The sequence below is a fragment of the Calonectris borealis genome, chromosome 19 (genome assembly GCF_964195595.1).
Source record: "Calonectris borealis chromosome 19, bCalBor7.hap1.2, whole genome shotgun sequence".
In the NCBI taxonomy this organism is placed as follows: domain Eukaryota; kingdom Metazoa; phylum Chordata; class Aves; order Procellariiformes; family Procellariidae; genus Calonectris; species Calonectris borealis.
This window is the reverse complement of record NC_134330.1, coordinates 7,129,304-7,154,411: the sequence shown is the minus strand read 5'-3', so window position 1 is coordinate 7,154,411 and position 25,108 is coordinate 7,129,304. Positions and strand designations below refer to the sequence as shown.

The following is a 25,108-nucleotide window of genomic DNA, read 5'->3' as shown; positions in this document are numbered from 1 at the left end:
ACAACTGGACAGAGGCTCTCTCGCTGCACCTTGATCTGATCTTATTAAATTAAGGAAATGTAGTGCAAGTTGTGAAAACCTGTGATTATCTTGTGGAGACGGTGTGAGATTTTGGAAGGTAGGCACATCACTTTGTTTCTCTTCCTATATATGAAATACATGGTGGGATGAAAGAGAATTAGCACACTCAGCCTAATCCTCAGTTTCCAGAAAAATACAGGGACTGTTTGTAAGCACCCAGAAGATAAGAGCCTGCATAGATTTTTTTTTTTTCCCAGGACAAATCATGTCATATCTACCCATCTTTCTCCTGTGATGGTATTACATGGATGGAAGGAAGTGGAAGATCTGACATGCATTTTAACATTAGTAAAGCTTTTCACATTATCAGAGGTGAGATTCTTACAAGTCAGGGAAATAAAAGTACCATGATATGTCAGCAAAGCTGGTTAAAAAGACATGCTCAGAAGAGTTGTCGGGAACTTGCTGACAAAAAGCATTTGTCAAGTGTGTTCTGTATAAGGACCCTCTTGGATCAGGCACTGCTGCCAGAAAAAACAAATCCTTGAGAAACTAGGCTTTGTTAGCTGAAGCTCAGAGAAGTACTTAGAACAGGTTAGACTTATTTCTAGCACAAACAGTTTAAGGGTGGTTGATCCACACTCGAGGGAGAGGAAGAGACTAGATAAGGTTCACAGTATTTTCTTAATCCGTAGACCTTTTTTTTTAAAGGTTGATGAATTAGCTTCCATCCAGTTATAGGTTGTTGGGGGGGGCATTGTTAAATAAATAAAACAGTTAAGTAAACAGTGTGACAATTTTACAAAATCACCATTTTGGAGTTTAGTTTAAAGTATTTTATTGAGGTATGGGAACGACTATATCATTTGCCTTAAAATATGCTTCTTGGACACCGGTGAGTATTGCATAGATCTCAGATTTGCATGCATCTCATGTCTTTCAGACTACAGGTTGAGTAACAGTGATGTTGAGTAACAGATGACATCTCAGGTTCTCCTGTAGCCATATTTTAATGAAATCAGAAATACTTGGTAATGTTTCCTACCTATCTGTTCACTGTTTAACCTAGTTCTGAGATTCTTTGGAATGGAAAGTACTTACCATACTGTTTGCCTTTTAGACTATATTATTGTTATTTATTATTATTATTATTGGTTAGACAAATTTCTCATTTGTGACCCCCTTATTCTTCTTTTGCCACCCAAAATAAGTAGAGGTATTAGCTTTAATGATTCTGAAACAACAGATATGCAATATTGACCAGGTGCCGAACCATTAAGGTATTTTTAACTTCTTGATAATTTCCTACCTTTGGTCTTCATTTGTGAGTGAATAATCAACTGACTCCTTCCACCTTGGAAAAGATGTTTAAAAAATCTTATGGTTTTCATTACAAAATACTAGAGTAGAATGGTGCCATTTGCAACACAAGTTTCAGGCCAGAGAGGAAGGTACCCAACACCCAGAATCATTAAAAAATCCAGAACACAACTTTGCAAACAAATATATGTTTAATTGCATTGTATAATGGATTTACAGTTGTTAAATATATTATTTTACTGTATAATTTATCGTTCTTCCAGTTCCTTTAGCAGTTCATCAAAGTGAGTAATGTACCATTTAGCTTTCTCCTTCACTTGCTTTCTGATTACATTTCCTCCAAATCCAATGAAGCAGTCCTGGCAAAACAGAAAGAATGGGCACATATATTATTGCAGTTCCATGTAAGGAATGGAGCTTCGTAGTAATTAAGTTTGTTTTTAAGATTGGTTTTTAAAATTATGGTATTCCTCCCTGCCTCCTCCCCTATTTTGCTTTGCGTGTTCATTTTTCAAATTTATTCACAAGAACTTCATTAACATTTAATTTTGCACCACTTTGGTTGTTAGAGTTTTGTTCCAATAGGAAAGTTGTGTCTCAGTGGCTCATAACTTCAAGATTGTTCAGATCTGAGATTTTACTGAAAATCTGATGTAAATGTGATGGAACATAAAGCCTTGCTATTCAAGAATGAGTTAACATTCAAACATGCATGCAGCATCTCACAATTATGCCATACTGTTTATCTTAACTCTGTTTACATCATTTGATAGATACCAAAAGTAAACATTAACCATGTCTTCAATCATTAACCAGGAACAATCATCATTTCTACATCTTAGAAAATCATCTGCAGTGAAAGTGCAGTGTTTAAAATTTCCACGGCTTCTTTTTTGGCTTCAGGTAGAAAGCATTCAGCAAATACTAAGCTGCTTTGGTCATGCACATATTTAACAGTAAGGGACCAGCTGTCATAACTCACATCAGCAGTAGCGCTCGGAGTTTGTTCCTGTGCACTTCCATGCACTGGGATATCTGTCCCTCAGCATTGGCGAAGAAGGGGTATTGGGGTACTTTTACATAGAGAAAGGCGCTAAAGGAGAGATGGAATTAAGATTTCTCCTCTGTGGAATGACCATTTATAAAAGTTGTCTTTCTAATAATTTTTTTATTATTTCACCCTGTCAGGGCTGATATCTTCAAAGGTATCGTCACTGTACAGTGAGATGAACCCTCTTGCTAGGCCAGTATCAGGTAAATGTGCACCAGATCTGTGCCAGACCTTCATGCTAAGCACCATTAATCGGTGTTCAGAACCAGGACCTTGGTACGGTAAGACCTCTGGACAGAAGCAAGCTCTTACTGTGGGGACATGGAGAGGAAAGGCAGACGTGGTAATATCAGCTTGATTTGAGGCGTGTTGCTAGACTGTTACACAGCGCTGCCAGGCCCTGCCAGCCCCCTGGCTTAGAGGGGGACACCCTTACTGAGATTCTCTGAACTGAGAGAAATCAACCATTGCATGATGCAGGCTTTCTAGGGGAAAACTACCTGCACAGATCTCTCTTAGGCTGTGGGAAGTGCTAAAGATCTTCGGTGAAGTCCTATAAAGAGTTCAAAACGCACTTTTTTTTTTTTCCCAAAGGGTTTCCTCAACAGGAATTTAGCATTCCAGTTCTTTAATACTTACAGCAGGGGGACAGGCTTCCATGTCTGTAGCTCCATCTCCAATCATAACTACTTTCTTAAAGTGGAACTGTTCCTTCAGATGAGTAATAACCTTTCCTTTCCCCCCTGATTCAGCTGTTGGTTGTGTTTCATCAAATCCTGCATATTCTCCTAGAACACAGTGGAAGGACAAGTTAGACACATAGCGTATTTTCTTGTAAGTGAAGAAAGATATACGCCTATGGTCTTTACTTCAGAAAACAGCTAATTACATGCAGTCCTGTAAGCCTCACAATATCAGCATCCCAAAAAAGTAATTAGAAGGTAAGTGTAAAAACTAGGATTTTACCCAAGTCTTCAGTGGGGCTATTTTCAAAGAGCTGAAATGCTAAGACAAAAGTAGAAACCCAGTATGGGTACGTTACAGATCCATTCCTAGTCACTCTGGTCCAACCATTCTGGTGTAAACATGTCAAAAGCAGCATCCAGTATGATGTATAGACTGTGTATGAAACACTGAGTAAGAAACAACCTCACTAACTACAGTTCTGCTTGATTACACTAGCTTAAAGTCCAGAGCAGCTCTACTAAAGTACATCGGTCTCCATACATACCTCAAAGTCACTGGAAGTGAAGTTTGCCTCTGAAAGCAGGTGAGTGTTATAAACTCTTTTAACTTGAAGGAGCAAGAGAAAATGAAACTCTGCTGTCAGCAACTGTAACATGTTTTACCTTTGGCACAGCTTGCAATTAAAAAGTAACTACAGCTCTATTTCGTATGTCTGGAAAATGACCTGAACTCATGTTTTTGGTAAGGTCTTGTAATTTTCCTACTTGGAGCTAGCTGGATTGGTAACAAGGTCATGTGGGCTGGACAGTATCTGTAGCCCAATGTCTGAGAGTTTGAACTAAAAAAGTGGCATTAATTAGCAGAGAAAAGAGACTATAAAGGAATCTCACCATTAAAGTAGAACTTCAGCCTGTTGGCAAAGACGTTTGCTGTTGGAATGTTCAGCTGCAAGGCCACGTGCTCCACGATGCTCTGAAACCCCCCAGAGACCAAGAAGACCTGGACCCCTCGTTGATGAAGCCTGCTCACCAGCTCCCTGAGAAGAAAGAGCAGTCACCAAGCGTGAGTGCCTGGCAGCATCCAGGGATAACAAGAAAGTTAAAATACATCTTTCCTAAACAAGGCTGCCTGTGCTGTGTGTTATTCCAGTTTAGTCAGGATGCTGCTTTCCAGCTCCATCCATCTCTGCTGCCCAAAGCTTTTCCTTCTTTCCCTTGCAAGTTTGTGCATACACCTTGCTTGAAAAGAGCTGAACAAAACCATCACGTCTAGAGACAAACAGGTATTTAGTTGCTCAGAAACAAGCACTCCCTAGAAACGTTTTCTTTACACTTTCATACTGTCCACATTGAACAAATGAGAGCAGATCCAGTTCAGATTTTTTTCTGAAGTAAAACAGCAGCAAGAAAATGAATCTATAATGCAGGAAAAAGTAGGGAATATGGGGGAGATAAAGCCATTGCGCCAAAATGCAAAAGTGGGCTGAAAAGTATGCAAAGTGCAAACATTTTCTAACTCAGAGTTGGTTCCCTAGACTCTGGACATCGATGCCATCTTTAGAAGAGGGCACCAGCTACAGAAAAGGAATCAAAAAAAGTAGTTTTCAGACCCAGTTAATGTCAACGGGGCTTGGAGGCAGTTAAAAGTTTTACGGGATTTGGCTCTAGAAGCAGGAAGATCAGCATGCAGCAATGCTGAGCAGTAGAAATCGTAGTAACAGTAGAAATGCTAAATACTAAAAAGCAAAGTGGAAGCTTAAAGCAGGCTAGACAGAAAAGGAGAAAAAAGGGAAGGAATGAAAAGGAAAATCATGTGATTCTAAAGAAGGAAACAATGTTCTCTTTGTAGTTCCATCGAGTGATGCCTTCTACAGAAAAAGCTGAGCATGTGCTTTATTTCAAGAAGAAAATACAAGCACAATATCGTCTAAAACTACTGTATGTGTTTAAAATATTTTAGACTTGGACCTATGGCCAGGTTTTGTAGTGAAGAAATTATTTTCAATTGTTTGAAACAATTTGAATAGGAAAAAAACTTTTCCGTTTAAATAGTTAATGTTTATTCCAAACCCAAAGATGAATGAATGCACACATATATTTGTATTTCTCCTTAATGATTTTTTAATAATTTTTTTAGAGACTTCAGTACAGAACACACAGCTCTGAACAATGGATCCCCTAAGCTGAGTCCAGGGATGACTGCACATAGAAGTGTAAAAGAGAGGTAATACAATTGCAGAATAGACGAAGCCAGTAGTTCATACAGGTTATTAAATCTCCCAGTTCCATCACCCATCAAAAAACAGGTGTGATTGAACAGATGATTTTCCATGCCCGTTTAATCCTCGAGCCAGAATTTGAGCTTGCCAGCCAAAATGCCCATTAACACCTAAGACTGTTTTCTTTTTACATGGATGCTTAGCCACTTGATACGGACTCAGGCCATTATAAGCTCTTGATACAAGCTTTGTACACAAACAACATGGAAATGGAGTAGGAAGGCAATCTAAACCAGCTCTACGGTCTTACAGCCTCACTAATGTCACAGAATTTTGTTGACTTATGCCATGTGCAGAAGACACTTTCGTTGGATCATTTGAAATTCTTCTTACCTTATTCCTGGTGTTAGTTCAGGTGGGTTGTCAGATATTAGTTTTTGCACTTGCTCATAGGAGGGACGTATAAGACCTAGTCGTGCCGTTAAAGCTGCTTTGAATGTCACAGTGCCACCCATAGCTCTGCGGGTCCTAAATTGTGATCCAACAAAAACAAATCAGTGACACTTAACAAGTTGAGTTCTCCCGAGAACAGTTAGTTAAAGAAGAATGACGAGGAACAAGGTAAGATCTTGTCCATAGGTTGTAGGTTATACCTTATCTATCTTGTAAAGGAGAAGATTGGTACACTGAAAACATTGGTAGCAACCACTGGCAGAAGATCTCCGCAGATCGGAGCTCTTGTGTGAACCAGTGAGGCAAAGGAAAACCGCTTCATTCCCTCTGTGAGTGCATCTGAGCCACTGGGACCAGTATTCCTAAACTGGAGCTCAGGTGCTGTTCTGTGAAAGCGACAGAACTTTTCCTACAAGTTTCATTGGAAACAACATCAGCCTCAGAGAAGTGTTGAGAGAGTTGTCCCCTCTCTTCCATCTCGTAATAAGGTTTGCTAGTGCTTAGCCAGGTTTAATGGTGAGGGCTGACCTTAGTCTGTTGAAGAAATTCACATTAGAGAATTAATGTCAGCATAGTTTTGTTGAGCGGCTTCACAATTCCGAAAGAAGTAAGTTACTTCATTATGCATTAATTCCACTTATTATTCCTAAAATCCTTTTTAAACTGTAATAATCTCCTATGACAGAGTTGAATTAATCCCTATTGTAAATTCATTGTCACAGATTAACCTTATCCATGCTTATTTTTTACTACTATTCCTATGAAGTAAACAGCAAGTATACATACATCTCTGCGACGGCATCTCCGACTCCACAGAACTTTGCAAGCTCATCAATGCCTTCTTCCCTGATGACTGTACTGTCCACATCAAAGCATACTGCATCAGCATTGCGGAACACTTCTTTCATCTCCGAGAGGGACGCCATCCTTTTAGGAACCTTCTTACTGTGAGGGAACAAGATAAAGTCTTTCTCTGAGTGACAGTACTGCACTCTGTCTTGAGCCATTGGCGCAACTGATCTGGTTCCTGCGAGTAGGGACGAGCACAGCCTGGTAGCCAGCTTTTATCCAAGAGTGTGAGCGGTGGTGGAGGTCTGGCTCGATTGCTGATTTGCTCTCTCCTGTTGCTGCCTACTGATGTTCAATTTACGTTACAGGTGGGCCGTGGAGCTCTGGTGAGTTGCTGATTTGCTCTCTGCAGGTTCAGCCCATTGATGTTCACACGGAGTTCAAGGTTGTAATACTTGGCATTTGCTGAACCATCAGACTGCCAACTGCTGTGTGGGACTTGCAGTTCTCTGTCTCATCTTGCCCTCACCACTCAAATGGATCTTGATTTCTCATCAGACCCAGTCTAGTGTGTCAAATTAGTTGCTCCAGGAGATAGTAAGAGACACCCAGCCCTTAAGGATTTGTTTGATTGCAGTAGACATAACTATCTTAAATCTATCAGTGAGTTGTTGTCCCTAAATCATGAAGGTTTAGATCCTTTTCTAGGTCCTGATTAATATAAACTAAATATTCTCATCATCTATGAATGCATAAAAGATTTGGCCATTAGCATTGGGAATTAGTCTTTTATAAAATCCAATAAAGTCTTGGGCTTTGGGAACTTCACTCAACGCCCTAAGATACCACAACATCATGACACAACTTTGTCCATTACAATGCCTGACAAAAGTGCATCTTCTTCCCTTTTATATCTGTCCACTTAAAAGTGCTGTTGAGCACTACTTCTTCTGCAGATCAGAAGCACAAGGTGTTAATCCGCTCTTTTCTTACTCTACCCTACTCACCTTGTGCTTCAGCCTTTCATAAGGGAATTCAGTGTGGACTTCACTATTTACCAATCCGTACATTTAGACACAAGTACAGCTTTCTATCTATACCATTTCCCAGATTTTTGTAAAAGCTTTTGTTTGGTTGTCTCTTCTAATCTCCTAGACTTCTCTCAGGACACGTCTTGTAATTGGTCTGGGTAGCAGGTTCTCTCTCTTTCTGGGATAGGGGAAAAAATACCATCAAACAGCATGTTATATATCTTCATCATGTTACATACCTTCATCTTTTGTTTTCCTCTCACTGAGCTAATTTATATTTCTCCTATGTATCATGTGAATTTTGATGGTGAGAAGTCTTACACACACAAGTTCCCGCAAAACATTTCTTTTTTGCCCTTTTTGGACAAGCTTTACACCCCAGATACAAGACATCCAGTGAAGGTGGAGAAGATGATCACTATGTACCTTGCTGTGGAAAAGTACAAGAGCTGATCGGTACTGATGCAGCTCGCTGCCCGACAGGAATCATCCAGGAATCAGATGTGGTAAGCACCAGTGATGTTTACTGAGGTGACTTCTGTGTGCTCACTGAGAGATCACAGCTAAATAGTTAATGGTCAAAGCAGGAACAGGAACCTTTGGTTTTACTCCCACAACTAGTAACCATATGGTGAATACTGGGATACAAAAGGCTTTATGAAAAATTACCATAATTGCTGAAAAAATGTATAGAACACACACTCATCTGTTCATGTGTATAGAATAAAAGAGAATACTTCAGTCCTTCATTGAAAGGTAAAAGTCTGTATAAATGAAGCCACCAAACCTAAGCGGTGAAACCTGTTGTGAGCCATATTTGTAAGAGAGAATCTCTGTTTAACAAACAGGTAGATATGAAATAGCAAGAAACAGAGAGAGCAAGTCACGTTAAAGGCAAACCTATCCAAAGGCAGCCATGAAACAGTACTGTTTGAGAGGGTCGTTCTAGCTATTCTTGAGTTTTTTGGTGTGAACACACTACTATAGTAACCAAAGTAGGTTCACGGCTTTTGCATGAGGCCAAGAAGGTGACACAGTAGCTTCCGCAGTGCTCATCTGCATCACAGGGGTGAGTGAGAATGGGAGAGCAGGTATCATCCAGCCCAAACTTCCCTCCTGTGCATTCGGTTTAAGTGTGGGAAGGTAGGACAGAGCTGGGCTCAACCTCCCCTGTGTGCCAGAAAGCAAAGGTGAGTGGGTACGCAGTAAAGAGATATTCCGGAAAAGGGCTTTTACAAACTCCACCTCTGGGAAGAGCAGAAGGACTGAGCCATAGTATGACAGGACTCTGCTCTTGGTGCATGAGAGCTGTTCCATGCGTGCACGTATTGTAAACCTCTGGTCTAGCCTTAGAAGCATGGCTAAAGAATTATTTGTTGCAGACAGCACGTGGGTTTTTATCTTTTTCTGGAAGAAGTACAGTCATATGCCATCAGCATGGCACATAAGAGAAACCTGTCTCTCTTAAGTGGCCACGGACATAAAAACTTCCCTCTGACAGAGACTGGTTCTGAGCTAAGGCTTGGCAGTGGGTGGACAGGTGACACGTGAATTCCAAGTTTACTTTGCGTTAGCCTTGAGTTGACATTGGCTCCACAGCACTGTGTTTCCATAATGGAAGATTTTGATTTTCTGAGCAGGAGGGCTTTGACTTTAGGGCAGGCCTTGACAGCCAATTGCTAGATATGTTTGTGCAGTGGAATTAAAAAAAAGAAAACATCCACTAACATTTTTTAAAAGGCAGGGCATTAATTTTTTCCAGCCTACTGGAAATTATAAAGTCCACCAAAAATTCAGCCATGGGTTTGGTGCCAATTTTAAAGATTTGCTCTACTGGACAAACTTGTTGCATCACTGTGGCGTGACATTTGCGTCATGGTGTTCCAACACTGATTCTTTATTACGCAAAGCCATCGCATTGCCTCATGCTAACCTGAGGCTGCACTGCAACATTACCTCATTATGATGCAATGTCACTGTGTGGGGACACTGCACTGTGATGTGATTCTTAGTGAGAACCTGAAATACATTTCTGGATACATGTCTTCAAAATTTTAGTCTCTCTGAGAAAAACGTTATTGCTAGAAACACACATTGGGAGCAGGAAGGAAGGGACATTATTTTTTCCTTCTCTCTGGCATCCACATTTCCCATACTCCTTTCTGGATGCTTCTTACAATGACGAGACCACCGCTGTGGTGGACTTTGCACTTTGATGGACAAATAGACAAGTTAAAGGAAGAATTACGGATACCAGTTGTGGCTGGAATTAACCCTGTCCTCTCTTTGTTCCATGCGATAACTCTTTCAAGAGAGTTTCAAGCTGTGGTTTATAGTGCCTAAAGATGACAAGTTGGAAGGGAAGAATTGCGTTTAGAAATGCAGAAACCATCAGTAGTTCCTGATCTCCCTTGGCCTGTGACCTGCTGAAATCTTTCCACTTTCTGCTATAGCTGGGCAGTGAGTCCTGGAAAACACAGACCTGGCTTTGGCTAATGTAGCATCACACATGTTGGAGAACTTGTGATAAACCGTAAAATAAGGAAGCTTATACAGGAGCAAACAGGAGAACCTATGAAGGAAGCTTCAGCTATTGCAGGGTGTCTTGCTGGCAGGAAAAGCAAATTTTAGGAGTTAGAGGTGGTTCATTTGGAGTGAAATAAGGTTTTTCTGCCCTTGTTGGCAGAGCTCCGGGGCTCACCATCAGCTCCAGAGGCTGGCAAATGCCATTCCAACTGGTAACATGCCAATTTCAGTAACTTGGGAATTTTTTTCCCAGCCCTAAACATAGATGAGAGCATAAGGCAAGGCTATCAGTGATTGAGTAGAGGGCAATGGGAATGGGGGAAAATACAAGCAGGAGAGGTTCTGCTCCTTCCCTTGTTTTCAAAATTTTCACTGCGCCATCCTGGCATGTCGTCCACCAGGAAGCTGCCTAGAATTCACCTCCGGGTAAGTGCGCATAGGAAATAAGGACAGACACAGTAGCTCGTCCACAGGTAAGTGTCGCTTGGAAACATGAGCAAAAAGAATTGAATTAGTGTAAAACCTTTCTATGGACAAATCTCTTAACAGCTGTAGTAAGGGAACAGCAATTTTTTATTCCAGACTGGTATAGGCCTCTGCAGTTGGCAGAGATTATTTACTTTGAAATATAGGGCATCTGCTTAAATGCGTCAATGTTTTAATGAGATGGTAAGAAAAAAGCAATTCCCACAAATAATGAGTTCTGTCTCCATATGAAAAACGTGAGTAGAAAATCTCTGATCTTTCTGCCACTGAATTTCAGACAGGTAATCTATTCCTATCCTATTATTTGCATGCTGGAAAAGCATCCAAGCAGCAAACATTTCAACAGGTCTGATAATAAAATATTGTGGGGAAAAGCTGAAAAGAATGGGGGAGAGAAGAAACAATAGGCAAAGAAGCGACTGGAGAAGACATAACAGTGACAGAGGGAGAGAGTAGGGTGAAACTTGAGATAAAGATGGAGAGAAAGGAAATCACAAAGGAAAAGTGGAATTCTCATGAGATCTCCTTGCCTCCAGACTATGAAGTACTTCATTAGGCCGTTTGGGAAAAAAAAATGGCATTTCCACAAGAAATAGTTCTGTTTCATAACAGAGAGGGTGGAGTCACAGAAGCAAGCACAGAAGACGACCACACGTCAAAGGAAAACAACTGAAATCTTTTCTGTTTGCTGACCCTTCAAAGAAGGACACTTGCTGCGCTGTGAAAAACTGAAACATCCACAGTATCTGCTACATGTAATGCAAAAGGAACAAGTAAATGGTACTCAGAACTCCAGGTGTTTTGGGGCTGGTATATTTTGATGAGATCTTGACAAGATCTCAAAATCTTCATTGTGACTAGACTTCACTTATTGCCATATTTCAGCTTTCAGAAGTACTGCCATGCTGCTACTTTGCATTATTCACATTTATTGCTGTGAAAAAATAAAGATTAAATGAATCTTAATGAAATATTACCTCAAATATCTTTTTAAACAGATCACTCAGGAATATCCTAGTTTGCAAACAGTTTCTATGTTTCTGATTCTGATCCACTTTAACAAGGTGAGAGTGAGCACTTCACTCTGTGCACTGAGCACTTCATCCCAGTGAGATACACTCTGAGATACATTCCCGCAGCAGAATAACATTGCATTGAACGTGCAGTGAGATTAACAGAAATGCAACCATATTAAACTGTTTCTGTTGCATTGAAGGGAAACTGCTGCTTAGAGCAAGGGATTTGGAGAAAAAAGTTCTTGAAACTTTTCTCAGGACCTGTTCCCACTACAGGATTGGTCCTCCTCAGGAGTGTTTCCATGGTTTTAGTTTAAACAAATCACTTAATCCTCATTGTTTCCAGTCCTATGTCTGTAAAATGGGAATAATATAGTGATACTGCTTTTCTATGCTGAGGTTTAATTCTCAGTATTAGCAATATGTTTTGAAAGCTTTAGAGGAAAGGGGATACATTTAAGCAGATTAGTTATATTTCAGCAAATTGTGGCTGTTGTTTATATCCCTGCAAGTACTAGTGTTTAAAAGTTCAACCCATCCATCCATAATTGTGAGTTTCTGTGGTTTTCAGTGTGAGAATAGGAAGATTGAGTCCTTAACCTCACTAAGTTTGCCTCACACTTCCTGGTTTTCTGTTCAGTTTTTAAAGGAGTAATACAAACCTGTATGCAAGTCAAGAGATGAATTGTTTGCAGCTATACTGTAATACCTGAACAGCAGTACCTAACAGTGAATTTATTTAAGCACCTTTTAAAAAGTAGTTGAAAAGGGGTAGAAGGAACCTGACGGATGTTGACATACACCTCCCAACTCTCCAATCCCCTCTTGCCTGTCCTGACAAAATGATGATGCTTCCCCCCTGCATGATTGCATCATTCATTCATGCTGCTGTTATAAAACAGGCACCACGCTGCTGCTGCATCTTGCAGGGCAACACAGTCACAGCCCCTGAAGATATGAAGATACTCTTCATTTTCTATGCTAGAAAAATATGGTAAGTGTTATGGATCTGATACACCAAACGCCAACCCCTTCCAAACTGAGAGAAAAAAACGTTCCCAGCAACTTACAGTATTGTACTGGCCGTGGCTGCTGCTGCTGCTGCAAACCTCTTGGCTGCACAAGAAAAGAAGGGATCGGCTGAGACCTTCAGTCACATAAATACAACGGCACGGGTGATCTGGAAGAAAGCTGCATTTTGTAAATCACTCTCTTATAATCTGCTGAGTAAGCCAGCCTGGATGTTTTTTTTAAGTGGTTGCACACATGTAACCAGAGAAGTCCAGCTGTTCGCTGACAGGCGTAGGGAAGAGAGGTGTAACCTTGCCTACGTCGGGGGAGGAGCCGCTCGGGCCCAGCTTGGGACGCTCCCAGCTTGGGTAGGCACGGCTTGGCTGGGAGCAGACCCCGCACAAGATGATGGGGAGCTTGCTCGCCCGTCAGCCGGCCTGTGCCACGGGCACGGAGAACAAGACGGGTCTTGGTGAACTCACCTCGCTCCACGCAGAGCGCCAGCGCGGGAGGGCGAGGGCCGAGAGCCGAGGAGGGTCTCTGACAAGCAGCAGTCAGGAGTTTCTCTTGGCGTGAAACCAGAGGCGAGGCAGGGACACTGTCTTCTTTCACTGTGGATGAGATGAAAGGTTTTGTGAGTTAAGATTGCAAACTTGTATTTTGGCGTAAGCTGTTACTGGGTGCATCAGAGTGTGCAATGTTACACACACAAAAAAATCAAAATTCATCAAAAGCTTTGAAGGGAAAATTAAAACTTCTGTTTATGAGAAGGCTCTGTTTTGTTTCCCCAAATGCAATGTTGTCGAAAGCAATGGAAAAATTGCAAAACCTGTCTGTGCTCGTGTTTTGGCATCCCACAGAGAGCTTCCCTCAGACATGACTGTGGACATTGGTTAGGAAGCGGGAGGCTGCCAACCCAGAACTGTGAAGCTGGTTGTTTGGTTCAAGGTCAAGAAATTCAGATTTAGCTGATTTAGCTTCTTTCATTCACTTGTGATAGGAGTCTTATGACTGCTACCTGTCTTGACAGACTGTTCTGCACCACTGAATGCACCAGTCACATTCTATGCATGATCTTTTTTGCAATTCTGGCAGTATTACCCCTCAAAATTACATGCGTTAATTAAAATCAATAGCCTTATGTGCCTCTCCTCCCATGTCTTCCGTTATGTTTTTTCAGAAGTTCTCAGTACATGACCATTTGTCAACATGAGCATCTATTAGTAACTTCTTGTGTCAGGAAAAGCTGGTACCAAGCCCCTTCACTGCAAAACTGGTGACATGGTTCGCTGTTCAGCCTGGTCCTGTTTGTTAGTTTTATCATGGCAGGACAGTATGTTTTTAAAACAGATTTAGAAATCATTTCTGTGAATAAGGTTAAATGAAAACAGATCTTGATAAAGATGAAAGAAAACTGCTTTTACTGAGAATCTCAGAAGTTTTTTTGCCAAGATAAGCAGTGCATGATTTGACTAAGAGAATTGCTGCTGAATATTTCATGAAGGATATTGCCTTTATTTGGCTTAGTTTAACGGACACGTTGGTTGTAATTCAGTTAAATATTTTGATTCTAATCTGGTGTAATTTGTTGTAAATCCATTGATTTCAAAGGACAATTTAGGCCTGGTAAGCATCTGTCCTGTATTTTTACTATGCATTAACAACAAATATGCAGAATAGTTCAACAACTACAGCTAAGACTGAAAAATGTAGAAAAGCTTGTCCTGATGTCTGAAAAATGCTGCAAAATGGGGCTTTAATATGAAAATGCTAATGACAAATGTTACTATACCATAAAATAACTATCTTCAGACATGTGATCCAGGAAAGAAACACGGAGAGTTCTTCCTGGAAGCTTTAAGAGGATATTGAGGAACAAGAAGCACAGCTCACATGGACCTGTGACTATCGACACAAGCACAGCACCTAACTCTTGTACGTGACTACGAAACTTCTCCATTTGTACAAAAAGTGGAGACCACCTACATGAAGGGCTAGAATGTCTTTAAAAATGGCTTTCCATTTTTTTCCAGAAAACCCATCCAAAATTCAAACTAAAATTTGCCGGGATGATTGCTTTATTTTCTCACAGTAATAATTCCCCTCACAAACCTCAACCTGCTTGGGGAATGGCTGTATCACTGTCAGCAGCCAGCCCCACATGTCGCAGGTGTTTAGGACAGAGAATTCCTGCCTTTCCACGGGACATCACCCACGAGGGTCACAGAACAGCAGCAAGGAAAACATAAAATACAACGCGCCCGCTGGTATGTATGGGTTTGACAAGGCTGCCCTCTGCTGAGAACAGCCCCGAGAGAGGATCAAGGCAAAAAAATTACAAACCAGAGAAGCAAGAATAACAAAATATTTGTGTGTGACCTGGGGGATACAGAATCCAGGGCAGAGCTGGGGCTTCAGGTGTTTTAACAAGGCATTGCATCTAGGCGCCTCAAATATTAGCACTGCAGCCTCTCAGGGCTGGGTTGGCATGTTTTGTTTTGTTATGGTTTCAGCAGGCCGGTAGTATCCCAACAAAAGTGAAGACTAAACATTAACAGAGTTCCAGAGCCAATTACGAAATGCCAAGTGTAATTTCCTGCATTTTGCAATGTTTAATGTTTATTTCTAATGATTACAGTAACAGAACAGAAAGCCCAGCCACTGTATAAAGAGTCAGCATTAAAATATTTCACAAGACATATGCACCGCTCAGCTAAACAAAAGGGCTCCAAACTTGTGTTGTATTATGTTCAAACACCAACTCCATCTAAAACCTTTAAAAAACAGAAACCCAAGCACATCAGCAGCTGTCCCCTCCAGACCTGCCAAGTCAGACTGACAGGCCATGCACCGGCGTCCTCCTGCACAGCATGGCGTTTTGCCTGGAAACCTGAGATCCTCACCCAAAGCAGCAGAGCAGATTCCCAGCAGGTGCCATAGTCTACTGCCAAAACTGGTGAGGCTGGTGGGTCTGCCCTGACACTTGACACTCACTGTTTCAGTCAAGCTCCCCGAAAATGCTTGTGCAACAGAATTGTACCCAACAGCCCATTGCACGGCTGCTCAGTGCCACTACAGTGAGTTGCCGAAGCCCAGCGTCCAGGGCTGCATCTAGGGCTCCTTGCTGCAAAGAGTGGGACAGAGCGGGGGAGATTTACCCTGTGCCATCCTCATGCCCGGTGGATGAGCGTTGGGGGAAGCTGTCTTCCTTCTCTGTACCAAATACTGCTGAAATCCTGGTCTTGGGGCCAATTGTCCCTGTTTGCTGGGGGTTAGCACCCTCCGGAGCAGATGGGCTGCAGGAACACCAAAAACCGCTTGGCCCGGATCTCACTGGCACACCTCTGCAGCCACAGGCCATAATTATTCTGGGGACAGGCATCTTCCTTACGAAATACTTGAAATAACACGAGGATTGTGTCACGCCTGCTCAGATGTAGCAGATGGGTGTTTGGGGGTACAAGCCCAGATGGAGCAACGTGGGAGCCAAACTTGGTACAACCTGTGCGCACGGTGTGTGTAAGGAACCATGGCAGCAGCTCTTTTCTCAAGCTCCTCTCAAGGGAAATTGTCAATTGTCCTCCATTTCAGAGCCCAAAGCCAGTAAGACGCAAATGTTTCACAGCCTCAAGGACTGGGCCCTGACAGGCCACGTAGGCCAAACGCTTCTGGCATCCATCAAGGTTGCCTTGGCTTCAACAATATTTCTGTTTTTCTTCCACAGGCCTCACGGGAAGCCTCTGCGTGGCCTTGGGAGAGATCGTCCCCTGTGCCTAGAAAGCCGTGTGAGGGGCTCAGGCCCAGGAAAGGCCTGGCCGTGCGGGCTGCGCCGCACCGCGGGGGCAGTGCAGGCCCCAGCGGCCCACACAGCAGCTTCTATACTAAGAGCAGACGAGTTTTGATTAACCTCAACTCTGAATTTTTACCAAGAACCATTTTGATTATTAATCCGGTCCACTTAACTATTAATTCTCTCGATTTAATGTTAAATCACCCGGTTTAATTATTTATTCTCACAGTTCTGCGAACCTGCCGGGGGTGCCTGTCACATGAGTGGGTGGGATTAACGACCGAGCGACCCTGCCCGTTCAAAGGCCTCGTTCACCGGTCTCGTTCACACACGCATCGCCTGACCGCGCTGAGCGCCGGCCCCCACCGCTCGCTCCCCGTTAACCACCGCGCCCGCTCCCACACGAGCCCCGCCTTCCAACCCCCGCGCCCCAACGGCGCCTCAGCGGCGGGGCGGGAACGGGCCGGCGGAGCGACAGGCGCCGGATCCAATGGGGACGCGGCCGGCGCACCGGCGGGCCAATCGGCGCGCGCGTGCCTCGGAGTGTTCTAGAAGGGGCGGGCGGGGAGGCGCGGCCTGCCCCGTCCCCGCCCCTCGCCGCGGCGCTCGGCTCGCTCCGCCCGGCCCGGCCTGGCCCAACGCGGAGCGGAGCGGCGGCCATGGCGGTGAAGGCCCTCAACCCCAAGGCGGAGGTGGCCCGTGCCCAGGCCGCGCTGGCGGTGAACATCAGCGCGGCCCGCGGCCTTCAGGACGTGCTGAGGACCAACCTGGGCCCCAAGGGCACCATGAAGATGTGAGGGAACCCCCCGCACCTCCCGTCGGGGTCGGGGTCGGGGTCGGGGCGGGGGGGCGGCCGTTACGGCCTGAGGGGAAGCGTGAGAGGCGGGGGGAGGCTGGGGGAAGGCCAGGACGCCGTTCCTGCCGCCGCCGTGCGGCGGGGAACAAAGGCGGAGGCCGCCCGGCCGGGTGGGGCTGAATGAATGGAGAGGGAGCGCTGCGGGCCGTGGGCCGGGCACGTGTGGCCGGGCCGGGGGGGGCCTGCTTATCCGCCTCGTGTCGCCCGCAGGCTGGTGTCCGGGGCTGGAGACATCAAGCTGACCAAAGATGGCAACGTGCTGCTGCAGGAAATGGTGAGCTGGTTCTTGCCCGCGGCGGGGTGAGAGCCGTGGGGGGACTTACGGAGGCAGGAGCCTGCCCGTATTCCCTTAGAGTGCCTGTGGCTGAGGGGGGACCGCGTCCCCTACTGCCTCCGGCCTGCATTTCTGTGGTATTTAGCCCTGTACATCAAGGGGAAAATGTCCCTTGGGAGGAAGGTGCAGGTTGGTAGATGTTGAATAAAGTTTGTGTGCTAAGTTTGCAATTAAAAAGGAAACATATACTGTTTAAATAATTATATTGGCATTTTTGTTCGCCTTCTGTTTTGCTTACGGAAAGCATACTTCTGTTGTACTTGAGCAGGCCCAAGACGACAGAGTTCTTCACGAGTTCTTCATGGGCTTGGAAAGTGTTTAAATCTGGGTGATGGATGCAGCTCATATCGCTTTCCCGTCGGGTCTGGGCTTGTATCACCATTTCCCCCCTGTGGGGGTGAAAGTTACACGGGGGTGGTGTCGCCCCGCGGGGTCTCACGTGCTGGGGGCCGGCAGTGTGGCCGGGCCCACCGTGGGCCCCAGGTCCCGGGGCTGTCGGGTCGCAGCGTGGCTCCATCCCCCGAGTGGGCACAGCCTGTGCAAGGAGTATTTAGCTTCACTAGCTGTGATGTTAATATACGCGGTGATTTCCTGGCAGACAGGAAAAATTCATTACATCGGTTCTTTCGCACTGGAGGTAGTGCTTGAAAAAAAATAGTGTACTCTAGTACACTTACCAAGCACCAGCCTCTTCACCAAACACCAACTTGAATACTGTTCTGTAGGTTCATAGGCTTCAACCTATGTTAAAATACTCTTCAGTCAGCCATTGGAGATGCTAAGTGATGTGCGTGTTCCTTAAATTAAAAGACTGACTTGTGTAAGTAACATAAGGTCATGTGTGGTGGTTGTGCAGTTTGGCAGACACGAATGATGTTCATAGCTGGAACACCAAATGTACTGCTTAGCAGAGGAACTGACAAGCAACCAACTAGTTGAATGTTCTTTCGTTTCATAAGAATGAGTAAAATAAACTGCCAAAGAAATAGCAAACCAGTTAGGGTATGTACAGCACTGATCATGCAGAAATTCCTAAATTAGCTCTAAATATGCTGGTTTTAGGGCCAGCAAGTCTAGTTGTGCATCCTTTGCCTAAAGGAGAAAAGGGCTCTGTCAAGTTCCTAATGAGCTGAGGACTGGTTTGGCTCTTGGCACTCAACATTTTTGTGTATAGATGCATAATCTGAGGCGGAAAATAGTGTTTCATGGATTAATTCGATCAATCTGTTGTCAAAGTGATTGTTGTTGTTAATTGGTGTTATTTGTTGAAACCTGCTACATTGACATGAATCATGAAAACATCAACTAGTCCTTAATTATTTTGTGTAGCTGATTTCAGAGTGCTTACTTCTGCAGCAGTGCAGCAAGACTTACTGCTCAGCTTCTTGTTTTTGTTTAGCAAATACAACACCCCACAGCCTCCTTGATAGCAAAAGTAGCAACAGCACAAGATGACATCACTGGAGATGGTACCACTTCAAATGTCTTGATCATTGGGGAACTCCTAAAGCAGGCAGATCTCTATATTTCTGAGGTACGTATGCAGTATTTCTTTTGTAGATGGACAAGTTAAAAGCTTCATCTGAGAACAACTTGTTTTGTGTTTAATGCTTAATACTCATAAGTCAAACATGAAAATGGATATGTATTTCTGCTTAAAATGAGTGCATCACAGAGCTTGTAAAATGGGGAAAAGCTGGAGAGGAGGACTTAAGACTTGTTCAAAATCAAAACCACTCATTGTGGATACTGTAGCTTTTAATAAGGTTTTGTCTGATACCTGCTGTTACTTTTGTCTGTTTTGTGTGAGTTAAATCACTTCTTTTACTTGTATGTTAACAAGGAGATCCTCCCTGATACTAGGTATTTTGGATATTATAAATTACAGAACAGGCATTCATATTGCACAGTGAACACCCAAGCGTGCTTTGTAGTTCCCTTGGTTTCAATTCTGTGCTAGAATAATCTGTACTTTTCCTCTGCATTGGAAGGATTTGCATTCCTTTTATATGTATTCAGAAGGACAGTACATTTTCTTGTCTTTGTAGGATACATATTCCCTATGTTTTGACGTTACATGGGATGTTGAAACCACAGGTTCTATTTGTGGAAAAAGTACCATTTTGTCTTCTATTGTCTAATGATTTCCCTTCTTTCCTTGCATTAGGGTTTGCACCCTAGAATAGTAGCAGAAGGATTTGAGATTGCAAAGGAAAAAGCACTTGAAGTTTTGGAGCAGGTCAAAGTAACCAAGGAAATGGACAGGGAGACCCTTATAGATGTTGCCAGAACATCCCTCCGTACTAAAGTTCACACCGAACTTGCTGACATCCTAACAGAGGTAAGTGTACATGTCTCTTCTGCCTCTTTTTGTGTGAAGAGGTCCAAGTTTTAAAGTGCTGTGATTATTACTTGAGTGAAGGATGGATGCAAAGATGTGAACTTGTACTTGGAAGACTAATGGTTGTTTTGGGGCTTTTTTTCCCCTCCCCTCTATTCCAGGCTGTAGTAGATTCTGTTTTGACCGTCAGAAAACCAGATGAGCCTATTGACCTCCACATGGTAGAGATTATGGAGATGAAGCACAAATCAGAAACTGACACAACGTAAGTAATGAGTGTCCTTGAGCTTCAGTTTAATGGTGCCCTGATGTTTGAGTAGCCGGTGCGTTTTTGTTTCTTTTTAGAAGAACTTGGGCGTCCGAAAGCTACCACTGGAAAAGTTATTAGGGAAGGGGCAGAAATACAGATTTCAGCCATAAATTATGTAGACAGCAGAAGTTCCCCAGTCACTGAACTTGATTCCCTGACTTCAAAAAGAGATTTTTGAACAGCAGGGAGTAACACTGGCTTAGGCTTTTACATAACAATGTTGAATAAATACTTTTTTTCTTAGTAATAGTATCTGTGGCTCAATTATGCTTTAGGCTTGTATCTGTTCATTACAAGTACAAAATAGCATTCTATAAATGGAAACTGGAATTGTAGTCATCTAGTTGGATATTCCATAGGCTTTATATTTACCTCAGTGGCATGGACGAATTCTGCACTAGCTTTCCTCAGTAGCTAATGCAGTCAGACACTATGCCAGAGTAAATTCCTTTTTCACACTCTGATTGGTATGCTTTTTATACGAGAATGGGCATGCCCTTGGAAGTGGGATACATGATCGTTGTTTACTCCCAACACAAGTGCACAGGCAGTTCGTGTTTGGCCAGTTGCACTGTCAATTCTCTGACTAGTCTGCACTTCCACGAAGTGCGTATCTTCTGTGTGTGTATGTTGACACACAAAAGGCTTTTTAATCTTTCAGGCTGATTAGGGGGCTGGTTTTGGATCACGGTGCTCGTCATCCTGACATGAAGAAAAGAGTGGAAGATGCTTATGTTCTTACTTGCAATGTATCTCTAGAATATGAGAAAACGTAAGTACAGCAATAAAGTGAGGAGCAGAAAGTGTTCCTGTCTTAAAAGACTTTTATTTAAGGTATACTTAAATAAGAACTGAAAGGACTACATAGACTCTTCTAGAGCGAGGCAGGTAGTGTAGAAGGTGGAACGGAAGAGGTGATGCTCCTTCTGCAGTCCTTTTTTGGAAAAGGGAAGCTGGTGGCTGAGAAAATGTCTTTGAGAGGCAGAGCTTCATAGTGGTTTTTATTTTGTTGTTTCATTGAAGAAAGGCTGCAAGTCCTTCTTTTCTTGGGCATAATTCTATATTCTAGAGCGAAAATTGGAGTTCATTCAGTTTCAAGTGGAAAAGCTCTGAACTAGAGAGCAGGAACAGCTACATGTTGCATGCTGGTTTTGGGGGAGGTGGGTTTTGGGGGGTTGTTTGTTTTTTGTTTTTTTTTTTATTAAGAATGTAGCTGAAAGGATTGATTCCTTATGCTTAAGTTCCTTTCTACAGCACAGAGGATAGTTGTCTTACTGCTTTGTTTTGTTTTGGTTTTTTCTCCTTCAGAGAGGTGAGCTCTGGATTCTTCTATAAAAGTGCTGAAGAGAGAGAGAAGCTAGTGAAAGCAGAAAGAAAGTTCATTGAAGACAGAGTGAACAAAATCATAGACTTGAAAAGAAGAGTCTGTGGCGATTCAGATAAAGGATTTATTGTGATCAACCAGAAGGTGAGATGAAGGGTATAACTAATGAGAAAAATTATTTTGAAATGCTGGCTTTCTTGGCAAGCTGTGTGCTGTCTGACTCACTTTGTACAGGTCTTCAGACAGAAATAATTAAATTTAGGCTAGTGAACTTTTGAATATATGCATACGGTTCCTACTTGAGATCTTTGAGCCCTGAGGAAGAACTTACTTATTGGTGTCAGACTGAGAGAGGGTGTTTTTAGCTTTTTCTTTATCCTGATGGTCACTTTCTTTGTTTCTAGGGAATTGACCCGTTTTCCTTGGATGCACTTGCGAAAGAAGGAATAGTTGCTTTGCGGAGAGCTAAAAGGAGGAACATGGAAAGGTCAGTTCCTGGGGAGAGGAGGGAACTTGCTCTTCCAGACTCAAGCAGCGAGTCAAGTCTGGCTTGAACCCACCTCCAAGGACTTGCACTAAAAAGTCCACTTCAGTCTGTCCAGCTCTTGCTGGTGTAACTTGGGGTAGTCTGTACAAACCATAGAAATGTCAGTTCAGCACATAGAGTGACATAGGAATTCGAGCTATCAATATGCTTCAAATGTAGACACCTATAGAGGAGACCTAATTCTACAAGCTTATTTTTGTGAAGAGCTCTTTCATGAACAGAAGCAAACTGTTCCGAGCTTAGGCAGTGTGGTGTCCTGCGTGCTGAAATACTAGTGTTATGTTAGTGACTTCAGATTTTACTTAATATAAAGCAAGTGCTAAGCTGTATTTGTTGTCTCTCAGACTGACCCTTGCATGTGGCGGTACTGCCATGAACTCTGTGGAGGATCTCACTCCTGACTGCCTGGGACACGCAGGGCTCGTCTATGAGTACACACTGGTGAGTACGACAGCTTTCAGCTGAAGCCAGGTTAAATACGCCTCACTTGATGCCAGCTTTCCTCTTGTCTTGGTATGTGTGTCCGTGGGTTTTTCTTGAGTGTTTTGAGTATGCTGGAACATGAATAAAGGCTTGTGGCATTTCACATCACAGTGTGCACTTGCATGTGAACATCTACCTGGGTATTTGCTCTTGTTATAGTGTGTTTTCCTATTGTTACTTCCATATTATGCTTTAAATATCTGCAAAATTGAGAAAACGGAAATAAGGTTCTGCTGCTTCTCATCACTTCTTGAAGTGCTGTTAGTGCAAAATGGAATCGGAAAGTGTCTGCTCCATTTTTTGTTTTTATTACATGTATATGTTGATTAAGCAAATGGATGACATGAATACATAACCCTATTTTACAGGGTGAAGAGAAATACACCTTTATTGAGAAATGTGACAACCCCCGCTCTGTTACCCTGTTGATCAGGGGACCGAATAAGCATACGCTCACACAAATCAAGGATGCCGTAAGAGATGGTCTGCGTGCCGTTAAAAACGCTATTGAGGATGGTAAGTCCCTGCTCTGTTCAGTGATGTCAAGGATCTTCTGTCGAAACTCATCCCAAAATTAGTGAATTTTGTCGCTTCCTTGGTATCTGATGTAGTCAGACACCAGGCCAAGTGTATTTCAATGTGAAGTGCTTTTAAGTTACTGTTCTGACACCTTGTATTTTTCAAGTAGTTGATAACTGCATAAGTACTTACCTGATAAGTTGATATCTCTCAGACAGCTGATAAGCTGTCTTTTTAAGGATGAGGGAGGAGATGAAACGACACTAAAAATGAACTGTTTAAATTGGAATAGGTGCTTATTGTGAGTCTCAATATTGAGTTTTCCCTTGCAGGATGTGTGGTTCCAGGAGCAGGTGCGCTAGAAGTGGCAGTAGCTAATGCTCTTGTTAAGCATAAACCTAATGTAAAAGGAAGAGCCCAGCTCGGAGTTCAAGCTTTTGCTGATGCTCTGCTCATCATCCCTAAGGTACAAAGAACTCCTGAATAAAGTGGCTTTAAAGCACGCTAAGACCCATCGCTTTTTCTGCTGGAGGTCTCTCTTAATTAACAACGTGAAATAATGTCTCTGTTCTCTCAAAGGTTCTTGCTCAGAACTCTGGTTACGATCCCCAGGAAACACTAGTGAAAGTTCAGACGGAGCATGCGGAATCGGGGCAGCTCACTGGAGTTGATCTGAACACTGGTAAGGACTTTCTAAAATAACGGGATGATGCTGTAGTAAGAAACTGTCCTGGCTCAGCTCCATGAAGAATAAAGTTGCTCTGATTGCAACTATATAGCAAAAGCTATACCTTTTTTATAAAAAGCTATACAGAATGCCTGGGCCCGTGTCCTGTTGCTGCAGTCAGTCTTGGCATGCTGTAGTACTTGAATGCATTCTGTTTAAGTTTTTTGTGAAGGTAAAGCACACAGTAACAGTGTGTTGGATGTAGCAAGTAATACCAGATGTTAGACAGCGGGAAGTCTTACTTGGAATTAAGTGAACTGGTTATTTAAAGACTGTTTTACTTCTTTTGTAGGTGAGCCAATGGTAGCTGCAGCCGCTGGAATCTGGGATAATTATAATGTCAAAAAGCAACTGCTTCATTCATGGTAAATGTTACAGTATTTTCACTTTAAATAGCAATGTTTGATCATTGAAATTGATAGAGTAATGTGGAATCGAGGGATCCCACATGGAGGAAGCTGTCTTGAACGGCAGAAATGAAGCTGAGTCTTGTTTGAACTATGTCAAAATGGCTATTCTAACAATATTTATTCAATATTTCTAGCACGGTGATCGCTAGCAACATTCTCTTGGTGGATGAAATTATGCGAGCTGGAATGTCCTCTCTCAAAGGCTGAGTTGGATCTGCTGTTGTTGACAGTGGTCAGCTCCGGGAGCGCCCCATGGAGTGTCTTTAAGAAATCCACCCGAAGCCGCTCTCTTCTTAGCCGTGGTGGATTTTCCCAGCAATGGAAGTTACTCTGCTGTAACGAGCAGCCCCTCTTTGGTAAACATGGCCACTCAAAATATTAGCAACTTACTCAAATATTTGGCTCTAAAAATCAGTTATTTATTTTTAATTTCACTGAAGTATACAACTGAAGTTGCTTTCCTTTTTACCCAATAAACTGTTAACGTTCTGTGCTTTATGTGTGTTGGTTATTTAAAACTTTACCTTCCTTGGGCCGAGGTCTTGAACGTTCTGCTTGCAGCCTTCGTGCGCAGTGGTGGGCTGCAGCCCTCGATTTGCGGCTTCTGGCTCCCAGCTCTGCGTGCCGGACTTCGTTACTGATCGTGACGCTCGCCGGCTCTCGGGGCTCTGCTGCTGGAGCAGCGTGGGTTCAGACCTGTTCACTCCATCATTAAGCCAATCGCTTCATAGTTGTGTACTTTACAAATAAAACTGGTTTCAGGTGTGCTGGAAGCCCCGTTGCGCGGTGGTGTCCTTGCCGTAACGCACTGGTAGATTTTTAACGCTGTTCCTGCTGCATTCAAGTATTTAGGGACGA

The 25,108-nt window shown here is 43.1% G+C and overlaps 2 protein-coding genes, 1 long non-coding RNA gene and 2 other non-coding genes across 5 annotated transcripts; 3 read left to right on the top strand and 2 right to left on the bottom strand.

Annotated features, from left to right (window-relative positions):
• Positions 1-1,513: 1,513 nt before the first annotated feature.
• PSPH (phosphoserine phosphatase) lies at positions 1,514-11,516 on the bottom strand. The gene is made up of 5 exons (XM_075168839.1): positions 6,537-11,516; positions 5,691-5,825; positions 3,970-4,115; positions 3,032-3,180; positions 1,514-1,700 (listed from the first exon to the last, which is right to left on the bottom strand). The coding sequence occupies exons 1-5, from the start codon at positions 6,755-6,757 to the stop codon at positions 1,590-1,592; spliced, it is 762 nt and encodes a 253-aa protein (XP_075024940.1). The 5' UTR covers positions 6,758-11,516; the 3' UTR covers positions 1,514-1,589.
• A 1,018-nt stretch (positions 11,517-12,534) lies between these two features.
• On the bottom strand, positions 12,535-15,566 carry LOC142090633 (uncharacterized). The gene is made up of 3 exons (XR_012676609.1): positions 15,513-15,566; positions 13,092-13,220; positions 12,535-12,778 (listed from the first exon to the last, which is right to left on the bottom strand). It is a non-coding gene; the product is annotated as an uncharacterized LOC142090633 (long non-coding RNA).
• Positions 15,567-17,001: 1,435 nt separating this feature from the next.
• Positions 17,002-24,739, top strand: CCT6A (chaperonin containing TCP1 subunit 6A). Its single transcript, XM_075168830.1, has 14 exons — positions 17,002-17,192; positions 17,466-17,529; positions 18,989-19,123; positions 19,757-19,930; positions 20,092-20,195; positions 20,902-21,012; positions 21,549-21,708; positions 21,969-22,051; positions 22,456-22,552; positions 22,963-23,110; positions 23,446-23,579; positions 23,693-23,795; positions 24,133-24,205; positions 24,385-24,739. Exons 1-14 carry the CDS (start codon positions 17,059-17,061, stop codon positions 24,455-24,457), a joined length of 1,593 nt encoding a protein of 530 aa, XP_075024931.1. The 5' UTR covers positions 17,002-17,058; the 3' UTR covers positions 24,458-24,739.
• Positions 19,492-19,623, top strand: LOC142090802 (small nucleolar RNA SNORA22). Its single transcript, XR_012676641.1, has one exon. It is a non-coding gene; the product is annotated as a small nucleolar RNA SNORA22 (small nucleolar RNA).
• Positions 20,620-20,755, top strand: LOC142090801 (small nucleolar RNA SNORA15). The gene has a single exon (XR_012676640.1). It is a non-coding gene; the product is annotated as a small nucleolar RNA SNORA15 (small nucleolar RNA).
• Positions 24,740-25,108: the final 369 nt, after the last annotated feature.

What these genes read in the sequence shown, in the direction of transcription:
- PSPH (XM_075168839.1), bottom strand. Translation starts at nt 6,757, where the DNA reads ATGGCTCAAGACAGAGTGCAGTACTGTCACTCAGAGAAAGACTTTATC. An exon ending in GCTGAAGTTCTACTTTAATG is followed by an intron (nt 3,181 to 3,969) that starts GTGAGATTCCTT and finishes ACTGTGTTCTAG; the next exon opens with GAGAATATGCAGGATTTGAT. An exon ending in TGGAAGCCTGTCCCCCTGCT is followed by an intron (nt 1,701 to 3,031) that starts GTAAGTATTAAA and finishes CTGTTTTGCCAG; the next exon opens with GACTGCTTCATTGGATTTGG.
- CCT6A (XM_075168830.1), top strand. Translation starts at nt 17,059, where the DNA reads ATGGCGGTGAAGGCCCTCAACCCCAAGGCGGAGGTGGCCCGTGCCCAG. An exon ending in TCTCTAGAATATGAGAAAAC is followed by an intron (nt 21,013 to 21,548) that starts GTAAGTACAGCA and finishes TTTCTCCTTCAG; the next exon opens with AGAGGTGAGCTCTGGATTCT. An exon ending in TAAAAACGCTATTGAGGATG is followed by an intron (nt 23,111 to 23,445) that starts GTAAGTCCCTGC and finishes TTTCCCTTGCAG; the next exon opens with GATGTGTGGTTCCAGGAGCA.